At 34.2% G+C, this 13,483-nt stretch overlaps 1 protein-coding gene across 4 annotated transcripts in view; it reads right to left on the bottom strand.

The window, feature by feature from the left end:
* Trpm (transient receptor potential cation channel, subfamily M) overlaps positions 1-13,483 on the bottom strand; it is a 774,810-nt gene that overhangs the window by 29,124 nt on the left and 732,203 nt on the right. For all 4 annotated transcript variants that reach the window (XM_069815677.1, XM_069815675.1, XM_069815674.1 and 1 more), the window contains 6 exons: positions 12,374-12,533; positions 5,223-5,359; positions 4,783-4,939; positions 2,960-3,107; positions 2,368-2,554; positions 1,538-1,668 (listed from right to left, as the gene is read on the bottom strand). In XM_069815677.1, the coding sequence (XP_069671778.1) occupies positions 1,538-1,668; positions 2,368-2,554; positions 2,960-3,107; positions 4,783-4,939; positions 5,223-5,359; positions 12,374-12,533 (920 nt within the window). The remainder of the gene's footprint in view (positions 1-1,537; positions 1,669-2,367; positions 2,555-2,959; positions 3,108-4,782; positions 4,940-5,222; positions 5,360-12,373; positions 12,534-13,483) is intronic.

The following is a 13,483-nucleotide window of genomic DNA, read 5'->3' as shown; positions in this document are numbered from 1 at the left end:
TATAGCAACACACCAGATAGGCGATGAGGATATGCTTTACGCCGACCAGTCATGCTTCGAGAAAAACGTACATACAGGAAGAACCCTTGCTATGAAAGGAATGAAGCGCATCTTTGGGTACACAGGTTCTACTTCTGCAAGAAAACTTTCCTACATGATAATTCCAGTGATCACAATGGCTGAAACTCTTCTACCGCACATGTATGTTTTAGTGTCTGAAGCAACGGGGAAGTTTCCTGCAAATATGATTCTTTATCTACCAAACACCAAAGCCTATCCTGCCAAGTCAGCAAACATGTCCAAACAAGGTCTTCAGGTCTTTTTGAAAGACGTGTTATGGCTAGATTTCACAGGAAGGAAGCACGTGCTCTTATTAGTGGACTAGCAAACAAGAATGATCTCTACACCTCTACTGTTCCTGATGGGGTCGACTCCTGAAAACGTTGGTACCACCAAAATGTATTAGACTCGTGCAGTCGACAGATGTGTACATATTCTGTCCCTCTGAGAATATGGTGAAATTCGTATCGGACACTGTGCTGATGACATCAGACATTAACTTTTGGCACAGAGACCACTTTCTCCATCTACATTATTCGTTTATTACCAACATTTACAGCACCTCGATTTCACAACCTCATTCGGTTTGCATTCATTCGATGTGATTATGTGACAACTTATCCTGGATACTTCGAAACACCTTTCCAATATCGCTTTGAATCGAGTCTCCTTCAGCAATGTTGTAGGGACGATTGCGAGGAACTTGCATTCATGAAATATGTTGTTGTTGTTGTTGTTTTCTAATGCCAGGCGTTTGACAATAAAGTCATTTGACCTCTTGCACTCCAATACTTTTCAAAGATATTATCATGACCAGCCATTGAAGCACAGATTTTGAGGTGTTCCGAATCCATTTCTTGGTTTGAGTTGCACAATGGGCAGTTAGGGGACTGACATATTCCAATTCTATGCAGGTGTTTGGCCAAACAATCATGGCCTGTTGCCAATCTAAATGCAGCTACAGACGATTTTCGTGGTAAATCGGGAATTAACTGTGGATTTTGATGCAGAGAGTTCCATTTTTTCCCTTGGGATTGAGTTATCAAATTTTGTTTGTTGAAGTCTAATTCATGAAATATGCTCACTGTGAGAGCTGCTTGTGTTTGGATCATTGTTTACTTATAAATCTGCATACTTTTTGGCTTGTATAAACAGGTGCTATGTGTATGCATAATTTTCTATTTGAATTTTTGTACTGTATTTTTTATTTCCCATCCATTGCATCTAAAACTGTGCAATTCTACATTCTTTCTTGCGTACTTTTGAATGACATCTGAGGCATCATGATCTTTGCGACAAGGGTTGGTACAGTTTCCTTGTAAGTATGATGTTGAAAGCAAAACATATTTTCGAGAATTTCATGAAGCTTTTTAACTAGATAACTACAGTATTAACGAAAATATAAAGTACCTACTTAAGATGTAATTTATTCTCCTAACCTTTAAGAACTTTTAAGTATTTATTTAATTTTGCTTACGGTGTTGTACAACTCTTCAAGTCGAGGTATGGACAGGAATTTCCTCATGTGCACTCCATTTTCCAGCAGCAACTTGACAAAATCAATTCGATCATGCTCAAGTGCTTGCATCATGGCTTCATCAAGAGCACCTGTCAGCATAAAATAAACTGCATGTTTCCGTTCACATTATCATTCACAATTACAAATAATTATAAATTATAGTGAATGTAAGTCTAGAAACATAAAGCGGTCACAAGACATAACAGAAGGTAAGACTATGAAGGAGATGGGTACTGGAACATACTGAAGAAGAAAAAGAACAAGAGAAGGAAGGAAATGAGGAGAAGCAAGAACAAGGAAATGAAGAAGAGGAGAAGTTGGAAAATAAAAAAGAAAAGGGGGAAGAAAAAGAGACGAAAAGAGGTGGACTAGGAGGAAGAAGGGAAAACAGAGAATAAAGGAGGAAAAAGAAGGATAAAAAGAAAGAGGAAGAAGAGAGAAGAGGAAAAAAAGAGAGGATATGAGGAAGATGAAGAAAAGAGATGAGGAGGAAGACGAAGAAAATGAGAAAGAGAAAGAAATAGAGGAAGAGGACACGGGGAAAAATGAGGAAGAAAGAAATGAAAAAGAGAAGAAAAGGGGCAAAAAAAGAATGGAAAAGAAAGGAACATAAAGAAAAAAATGAGAAGTAAGAAAAGGGAGATGAGGAAGAAGAGAACAATAGGCCCTATTATCGGTCACATTTATAAAACATCATCATATCAATTCTAAGAAATTTTTTTTAAATTCGTTAATAGATTGAAAGAAGTGTTGCGCACTGCATTATTCTTTTTATGGTTATGAGTTACCTGGAGGCCATTCTTGTCCATATACAAATATTTCAGAGCGTGCAATATCCACTCGATTCCACGTGAGAGCAAGACTTAATTGTTCAGATGGAGATAGATGCTGACTCTTGAACAATGCTGTGAGGATAGTTTGATCTAGTTCTTGAGATTTCTCCTCAGGCCGGTCTGTGATTCGGAACACAGTGATCTGAAATAATCCAAAACTATTTAAAAACTCACTTTCAATACATATAATTAAAACTCTTTCTATGACAAACGTTCTGAAATAAATTAAACTCAAATATGGTACGAAGATGTTTGAATAATAATATGTACATCTTGATTACACAACTTTTAACACTGTATCACTTCGGAATATATACTGTATTTCTTTCATGTGTTAAATTAAAACCTAATTTAATTTAATTTAAATTAAATTAAAACCTAAGGTACCTAATTTAAAACGTGAAAGAAATACAGTATATATTCCGAAGTAATAATATGTGTTTATTTTCAAAATGTTAGACAATAGTTACAATTGATATAATGAAGCTAAAGAAAGAGTTCATATTACACTGACTGATATTTTTAATATACGTTATTTCTAACTTACCAGGTTTTTCTTGCGTGTGCACTGCAACAGTTCTGAATAAAGGCATTCGGATTGTTCTACACTCACTTCGAATGTGCGCTGAATTGTGTTGATCAAATAATCCTTCATGCTCTCTAAGACAGTTTGCTCCCCTGATTCAGAAGCATATCTGAAGTTACACAAAAACCAATCGACTATAAAAATAATACAGTAAATCTGTATGCACTCAATACAAGACAATAAACAAGTTAATATTTTCGTTTATCTCCATTGCAATATTCCAGGAAAGTAGATTCTGTCACCCATGAAATGCAACTGATAAAACAGAAAGAGCATTGTTTGGAAAAGTTAGAGCTGATTTAGTTCTCAAATTTTATGATATAAAGACAATTTCAATGTCAGCTCTTGCATCTTAAGTCTAGACACTAGCTTCCAGCCAAATAAAGACAATGGAAGAGGCTAAAATAAGATTTCCAATACCTCTTGCAACATATATTCTATTTCACCAAGAGAATGCAGAAATTCGACAAAAATTGAGAGTACAGAATATTAGTATCAACTTTGCAGAAAGTAAACAAATGGTTAATGGACAGAAAAAATGAAAATAAAACTAAATAAACATTCTTCTAAAGACATTTAATGACGAGATTTAGGATTGTTATACAATAGCAAATTTTTTGTTGAACAATTTAACATTACAGTTTCTTAGTACTGTAACGTTGAGAAACATAAGATTTAGAGCTTAAATGTAGACATGTACGATGCTTATTCAAGATTTTGATGCATATTTCCGGGTATATTATAGATATTTAATATATTTTCATATATATTTATATTTTACCTACATATTTTCAATAGTAAAGAAGTTACAAGTTAATCAGCGATTATACATCTTGACTACACAATTTTTAACACTATATCACTTCGGAAAACGTATTATTTGTATTTGTGTTAAATTTTATATTACCTCGTTAACACATCCAAATGAAATTCTCAACACACAACTCAATTTCAGAACACACACACTCTTTGACTCCACATTACACTACACAAACACACCCCCACAGGAAAAACAAACAAAAGGCGCCAAGACCAGCAACAACCAGTTCTGAAGATGGCCAATAGCAGGCTGCAACATGCCAATGAGGTAATATACAATTTAACACAAGAAAGACAAATAATACGTTTTCCGAAGTAATCAATGTTTATCTAAGTGTTAAAAGTGTATATAGAACAATGAAGATATTAAAAGTTATTTTTAATACAAGTTCATTTCAGTAATTATGCGTGATCAGATGTTTGATTGGGGCATTTCATAGAAGATTCATCTCTCTACTTCCTTCAGCACATGAAGTGTGGCCGCAGGTATATTGTTGCTGCAAGGATAAACCTACCTCTACTCTAGACCATACGCTAAGTTTTGTCCTAGTTTGATGTTTTCTGAGAGTCTACAAAAAATATCTGCCCATTACATTACAGAATAAGTAGAAAGGAATCTATTCATTCATTAGCAACCATCTGTGTACTTTGATTCTAAATCATGTCAAAAAGGAAAACTATTTATAATTCATCTAAATATGTACAATACAACAACTGAATAGACTACAGTGGACTATAGTGGACTTTATGTTGTCAGCAAACAGCTGGATACATTAAGAAGATTGATTGAGTGATGTACAAAATGTATGTCACTTCAATAATACCGGTAGTGGTTATTATAGTATATTGAAAAAAAATAGGTAATTCCATGCAAATATGAACTGTTATTCAATTAAGGAACCATTATTTATAGCTAACCTAGCTACATTCAAATATCTTGTTATATATTGCCACTGAATTCTTACTTGTGAGTGAAAGCCAGAAGGTCTGCTGCACGCCCTGATCCATCACAAACAACTACTGGAACAGGAGGCGTATCTGTCACATATTCCAGCACAGCTCGAATGGTGTTGGTACCTCCTTCTATCACTAGACAAACTACTGGAGTACTACAATGAGTGCCTGTAATAAATAAACATAACTCTAATTTCAAACATTTTACATTTTAGAAATATTTTAGAGGACACATAGCTTAGATAAGCTAGTAAAACATCCAGCATTATGGTTGTTTGATAAACCAAATTCCTGAAAAATTAATTTTGTTGGGTAATCAAAAAGTTTATATAGACAAATTTTTATAATTCTTTTTTGGAGCAAATTTAAAGGATGGAGAGCCGATGAAAAACACTGAATTGCAGTTCTCAAATAAATTAAATGTTACAAATATAAAACATAAAACCTGTACCTGGATGCAGTTTCTGAATGGATATGTATTTCTCTAGTTTCCTTCTTAGAATAAGTTCTGCACCGTACCTCCCTGAAGTTCCATTGTCAACCAATAAGAAATATGCATGGCGATTATTCAGAACTGCATACTTCGACCTAAAACAAATTCATAGTTAGGATAAGAGTTTATGTTCCTGGATATAATTAATCCTCGTCACAATTATAAGTATTCAGTTACATCGATCTTGGACAATGCTCAAGATTAATGCAGCAGAACACCCGTCACTACTACGGCAAACGAGGCATTCTCCATCACTACGTACAACATGCGAGATATCTGTCCTCACGTGATTTTGAACAGATCTAGCTCTAAACGACTACATACACATACAGTGGGTTTGCCTGTGTTTATAAAAAGTATTTGCCTTTGCAGGTGAATTTTTAGCCTTGCACTTTCTTCCCTAACAATTAATTTACAATAAGAAGTAAATACATGAAGTTGGAAGGTGTATTCCAAAACAATGAAAAGAGCTTTTAAAATATTCATGTCTGCCTTAGGAATTTTTTTAAACGGTGAAATTTTTCATGTTGCCAAACTTCCAGAATGGCCCCAGAGTCCAATCAGTTTCTTATCCTGTTCTTTCTCTGGAACATGATACTGATCACACAACACACAACCTCATTCTTGTATGAAAATAAGAAGCTGTACTTCCATGCCACCTATGTGCCTTCATAACATCCAAAAAGGGAACATCAATACCTACGAATAAGGAAATGGACAGACATACAGCCAATACATTAATGATGAGAGGAAGAGCACACTAACATGCATATTGTTGAGTGTTTACACTTTGCTATATTCTTTCATAGAAATAGACAAATTTCTGCATTTTTTATGTGGTATCTGTTACAATGTGATTCACATAAAGAACACAGTCATCACATAAACAAGATCTTCAAAGGACCTTGAATGTTTTGACAGAATGGGCGGACAAAAATCATTTATGCATAAATGAAAAGAAACATGGCGATAGGACCGTCCAACATAGAAGAACTACAACAGGTCCTAAATAAACTCGTGAGATGGGCCGAGGAAAACAGCCTACAGATAAATCACGAGAAAACAAAACAAATGAACTTCAGAAACGGCGGCAAACAAAGAAAAAAAAGACACCCTGACACTGCAGAACGAGCCACTTGAGGTAGTGCAAAAATTTAAATATTTAAGAGTAACACTTCAAGCAACATCAAAATCATACAGAATCCACATTCAAGAAAGAGCAGCCGCTGCAATAAAAGCTATGTACAATATCAAGAATCTGCAACAACTAGAAACAAAAACCGCAATGACCTTATTTAGGTCAGCTATAGCACTAATAGCAACCTACGGACTAAATATCATATGGGGAAACTTAACAGTCAGCGACATGGGGAAAATTGAACGAGTCAAATCATCCTTCATGAAAAGAGTACTATGAGTAGGAAGAACAACACTCTCAGACTAACATACGAACTAATGAAGGAACGCTTCTTCATCGAAGATATTAGAACACAACTCTGCATGCCGAACACCCCAGCATACGAGAAAGCCCTTGAAGTACTCAGAGGAAAGAAGAACGCCATCTGGAGTGAGTTCTACATAACAGACGCCATGACAACCAGAGACTGGGCAAACACAAACTACAAACTGAGACACATAGTGACCCGTTACGCAGTACATAGTTTTCACCATAAGATCTGTGCCACCAAGAGATTCCACGAACCCAACGACGAATGTGTGTGTGAACTGTGTCAGAAGCCGTGTGAACGATATCACGTTGAAAACTGCCGTGAAAGGAAAACCTCGCTCACAAACTTCTGCAAACACTAAACTACAAATCCTATGCGCATTGTGCGCATTTCATTTCATTCATTCATAAATGAAAAGAAGACACTCCAGATGGTCTTTAGAAAGGGGGGCCGACTTGCAAAAGAGGACTCAATAACGCACAAGCATCAACCACTTGAGACTGTCAACTCCTTCAAGTATTTAGGGATCACCCTACAACCAAGAACAACGTCATATCGCATTCATATACAGGACAGAGCTGCAGCCGAAATAAAGAACATTCCTATGCTCTCATTAGGCAGTGCCATGGTACTTTTATACTGCAAAATTGTCCCTATAATAGTTACGGCCTAGAATTAATGTGTGATAAACTAAGCCTCAAAGACCCAGCCATTATTTCTTGAAATGTGTCCTTGGTATCTCGAAATTTACACCTTCCCAGCTGGCTTACGAACTGGCCAAGAAAACTTTTCTACTTGAAGACTCTCACTGTCCTCTACCGCCAACTCATCAGACCACCTACTAGAAAGACGCCTGAAAAGAGAAGAGATGGCCAGAGTTTTACTGTACAGACGATGATGAATAGAGGATGGAAACAACCAAATCAAGATCTATGACATACACTTGGCAGTTCATGGTTACCATCACAAAATATGCAAGACAAAACATTAATAAAATATGTCATTGGATAATCTTAAATCATTTAAGAATATGAGTTAACACTCTAGAAGCAGGAAGTTTTCCATGTGTAAGACAAATTTATACAAATTCTATTGTGAAAGTCACTTGCATAAGAACACTCGAATGAAAGCTAACTTGGGGAAAATGTGACAGTCAATTTGTTTTTATTTTCGCTTTCTCTCTCTTATTTTGTACGTAATGTTTTCGTAATGGAGTCATTTTAATATTTCTTTGATATATGGTTCCGGTTACTTATCATTATCAAATTATTTCTTTTGTAACAATGCAAGGTCTGAAATACAATTCCATTGTAAAGTTCTATTCTAATATTTTTTATGTCTAGATATTCGTAAAACCTGATTTCATTGATTGGCTCATAGTATTCAACTTCCAATTTATGCACTTAGTTCGAGGATACTTTGAACAATGCTGTCACTCAAAACACCTTCACGCAGGTGCTAGAACTCAGTATACAAAGCAGACATATCTATTTCTAGTTATCATGCAAACCATTGTGCTTTACTAACTAAAACTCTATAAGTTATTAGCTTACACCAAGCCATAAGCAGCTTGTTTGAATTGCTATAAATAATACACAGAAGCAAGCATCCTGTCTGCTCTTCTGTACAGATAAAATAGCCACACCAGCAGGAATAATCAAAATCTGAAACACCAATTAGTACACATTTAAAATTTTCGATAACAATTTAAAAAACACCGATTCATAATGCTCGTGGATGACATGGTTTTAAAATATATATTACAATAGATGAGCAAAGAAAATGCATTGCAATTTTTACATTTATTTCACCCATTTTTCCCTTTATTTTCTTCAGACACAACAATGGTACGTTAGATATGAGATTCAATGAGATGACGGATATACACAAAATTAAGAAAAAAATGGTGCAATCAGTGAAAATATAGGGTTATTCAAAAGTCACTTCAAACATTACTATATTAGGGGAAAATGGCGTTTGGCTTTTACTAAACACTGAGAATATGTCTGTTGTTCTCTTATTTAACAAAAACCATTCTTTCTGCAACACCATGCACACCATTTTGCAGAAAATGTCTTGAATTATTCTCAGTTTCTTGCGAGAGGTGTCCATAATAACTCTTTCTTCAAGATTAACTCCATAACTAAAAGCAAGCCAGATTGAGATCTGGAGATTGTGGAGGCCATACTATTAAAAAGTGCCTAATGATGACATGATCGTTAAAGATCCGTCTAATTAATTAGTTACAGGAGTGTAGATGTGGGGTGGTGCGCCATCTTGCATGAAGATTATGTTTTCCAGGTCGTGATTCCTCATTTTAGAGTAGACAAAGTTCTGTAGAATACTGTAGGAGTGCCCCAGTTTACTGTAACAGTCTCTATTATTCCACTGTTGTCTTCTTCGAAGACACTGATTTTAGTTTATATGGGTACAGACAAATGTTTTCTTAGAATTCTCCGCCTGATGTCTGGATACCTGATTAACACTACACTAATTCCATAATACTTATTTCTACTTATTTCATTACCGTACTTGTCTTCAGCACCTTAGCAACATCGGCAAATCTATCGTGCTAACAAAAAGGAATGTGTTATATGGCAGTAAAAAAGAAGTATCTAATTTCTCACACTTTCTATTCTGTAGGTGAATTTATGACATTTAACAATGCTGCATGAATATTTCTGTCTTGTATTAAGTATCGATAATAATAATCTCTTGTACTACTATATTATAAAACTCTGTACACATTTCAACTAGACTGTGATTATAATTAAGACTTCATAGTACTACTAAGATTTTTTGACATGTTCCATATCCTAGTTGTGAAGTGATGTACGAATACCATGGAACATAAATAAATACAATATGATACAATACAATACAATACAATACATGTGACATCATTGATTACCTTTGTTCTTCCAGATTTATTCTTATCACTTATCAGTAACAGAATCATTTTCTTCAAACTTCCTGATTAAATCTCCATGCTGGTAATTACAAATGAAATATGAGCCTTCGCTTATATTGTTAAGTGTTTTAAATTTTCTCAGACCTTGAGAAAGGTCCTTACTGCTTTCATAATAACATAGGACAAGCTCAATCCTAACATTTAATGATAGAACCACGGCTTGAAGCTTCAAAATTTTTGTAGCAGTATACCAAAAAAACAATGTTTTAATCAACAAAATAGTGACAACGGAAAAGCAAAAAATAGTACTGGTACTTCAAATATTATAATATTTATAACACTTTGAAGTTTGAAGTAACTTTTAAATGACTTTATACAACGGATTATTCTATTTTGATATGTCGAAATAGAGTACTGGTATAAACTCGTTGCAGTTAATTTATTAACAACTATTTGACCATCAGTTTCTGACAGATTTAATTTTCTGACATTCTAAATATCGGTATATAGTAAATTTATAAATCTGCAGATATTTCAGTAAAAACTATTCGATTAATTAATTAAAGTTATATAAAACTAACTTAATTAAATAAATTTCATAAAATAGCTTTACACTATTATCTATTTTGCTTGTTCTAGATAATATAGCCTATTACGACTATATGGACGAAGTCTTATTTACCTAAGTCATTCAGTAATATAAACCAGGCAGAAAAGTATATTTGTAATATTACGAATTCATAAAATTAAGGACTGAAATCTTTCTGGTAAAAGTAAAATAAACAGTACTGGTACACCATATTGATTACAACGCTTACAAATTTACTTAAATACTGGTATTATGAAATACGAGCGAAACTTCAGAACAAAGTAAAAAGGGGTTTCGCTATTCAAATAGCATAAACTTATAAGTAAACTAAAAGTACGTACAGTATATATTGCTACAGGCTATTATACAATACCGGTACGTAATCCAATATTGTATAACACAAACTTGAAATTAATCTTATGCAGGAAAGTATGCCTCATTGCCCTCATTGTAATTACAAGATCCAACTAATGATAATGAATAAGGATTTTAAAATACAATGTAAGAAGATCAAAGATTTCTCATTTATGAAAGCTTAACATATTTCTTATGGCAGAGTGACACTTTGATTTTTAAGATTCCAAACCACTAATTCAAAGAAAGAAACTACATGAATATCTATTTTTTTAGTAGGTTATTTTACGATGCTTTATCAACATCTTAGGTTATTTAGCGTCTGAATGAGATGAAGGTGATAATGCCAGTGAAATGAGTCCGGGGTCCAGCACCGAAAGTTACCCAGCATTTGCTCATATTGGGTTGAGGGAAAACCCCGGAAAAAACCTCAACCAGGTAACTTGCCCCAACTGGGAATCGAACCCGGGCCACCTGGTTTCGCGGCCAGATGCGCTGACTGTTACTCCACAGATGTGGACTACATGAATATTAATTATGATATTGTAACATATAGGTCTACGCCTATGAAGAGAAGATTGGGAATATAAATGTAAAAACTAGAAGCTTATATGTGCATGTTTCCAAAGCGTATCATAAAAATGTAAATAATTGTGATGTAATTTTATAATATTACCACATAGTAGGTTTAGCTTGAATCCTTCGTCAAAAGTTGCAATATGTTTTCAAAATGTTGTTATTCTTTCTCTTTATAATAAATGTGAGGCATTTCTGCGACTGGTCTAAGAAGCAATTTCATAATTTTTATTCTCAGAAATGTTTCCCTTTGGAGAGAAAAGCAGAATTTACTTATATTTCAGAATTATATATATATTTTTTCAATCACATTAGCATTTACATTTGTGAAGTTTCACTCAGAAATCAGCATGCCTCAGTAACTTATGGGACGAAAGGAATTAAGCATTTTTTTAATAACGACTTTAAACCAACTTCCTTTACAATACAGAATTTTACCAAATTACCGGTTTTTTAAGAAATTGTTTAAAAAGACGTTTTTGAGAAGATTATTAATTTTAATTCTAACTTGATTTATTTATTTCATGGTTTCAAACTTTTTTCTTCTTTCTGCCCAAAACTTTATGTTTTATTGTTTGTTCTTATTTTGCTTTCTTTCTTAATTCTTGAGATATTGTATGTTTTCCATAGACAGTAGTTTCATGACTTTTTAAATTTCATTGTACAATATATGTATGTGTTCTTGTATAGCCTCTACAGATAAGTTATACCGGTACTCAATAAATTTTAAAAAAATCTAGCAAAACATTTTAAATAGAATGGAGCACAAAATACTTAAAGAATAACCTTACCTACTTCAACTTCAACCTCCTCTTCTATGAATTAAATTTAATGAACAATTTTGTGTATGAATCATATTCAATGTGGTACCAGTACTGGTATTTTGAAGGTTATCACAGTATTACGAAATTCAATAAAAGTACGAAAGAATGTTTTCAATTGAGACTTATATCAGAAATCCTGTGTAAAAAACTAAATATTAATTTCGTACCAGTATTGAACTTTTTCTTCTTAATGAAAGTAACATGTAAACATAATAATCTTTCTCTTCCCATTTAAGATTTCTTTGGTGTTTTATTTCTTTCCTCAACTATTTAATATATAATTAATATGTTTTGTATTTTATCTATTAAGAAGAAAATAAAGAGCCATTTAATATGCAAGCAAGAAGCAATAAGCGGTATCAGAAATTGATGACGCCTCTGGTGGGCCCAGCTACCTTGGTCAGTACCTGGGAGACGATATGGAGTGATAAGGGACATCACGATTGTGCCCACAAAGCTCATGGTTATTTTCAACAATACCCCAGGGAGCTATTCCAATGCTGATCACTCGTCCACTACGTTGGGACCGTTCCAGCAGCAGAGCATCACCAACTTGTCTTGTCACACCTGTTAACATTCACATGCAATGAACCAGTGACACAGTAAATGCCCTGTAGGCTACATCAATTTCAGTGCATTATGTACAACACGTATGAGTGAAAAACGTTTAATATGTTCTCAGCCACAGTACCGGTATCTACAAGTTCGTAAATTATACACAAATTCATTAAGGACTGCATTACACATGCAACTTTCCCGCCAGGTTATTTATACAGAGAATTCGACAGAAAACGGATTTTGCTATGGTAAATGCCGTCGGCCATTTTTTTTGACAAAGAAAGGGCCCGAAGGCTCGCATCTCAGCCTGAGGCTTATTGTGCTTACCACTATTATATATTTCATTAATTCTGCCTTTATAGCAGTGGCGGTTACTCTATCAGAGCATTTGAACCCGTGAACCCCCAGTAAAAATGTAGTAGAACAGTATTCAACAAATAAATAATTATGTATGTATGTACAGTATGTATGTATGTATGCAGTGAGGGAAGTGAGACGATATGCGCCAGTATGGAAACCGCCAGCGGTTTCTATGGCCAGAAAACATACTATTAGTGAAAAATGACATACCGTCACTGAAAAAATGTGATGCATATATTTCTTCACAGCAAAGAGTAGGCCTACTATCTGTTTGCTTCGTAAATCTAAACCACAACCTTCTGGAACTGTATTCAAAGTATATTTAGATCGTTGAGTTCTATAATGTTGAGATAACTGATTTAGATACGCTTGTTTGATAAGTCAACCCCTGGCTTACAAAGAATGTGTTTCAAGTATAGAAGGCTGTGGCCTGTAGCTTGTGATGGCCATTGTTGCCAATTTAGTGACTGTCATTTTTTATGTTGTTCCACTTTTTATAAATAATTAAATAAGGCACTTTAAAAGCTTTAACATTATTTTAAATGATAAGTCTCAATGAACATCGCAAAATAATCTAGTAAATAAGTGAAGTAACTTGA

This window comes from Periplaneta americana, chromosome 17 (assembly GCF_040183065.1).
Source record: "Periplaneta americana isolate PAMFEO1 chromosome 17, P.americana_PAMFEO1_priV1, whole genome shotgun sequence".
NCBI classification, from domain to species: domain Eukaryota; kingdom Metazoa; phylum Arthropoda; class Insecta; order Blattodea; family Blattidae; genus Periplaneta; species Periplaneta americana.
This window is presented reverse-complemented; position numbering and strand designations above follow the sequence as displayed.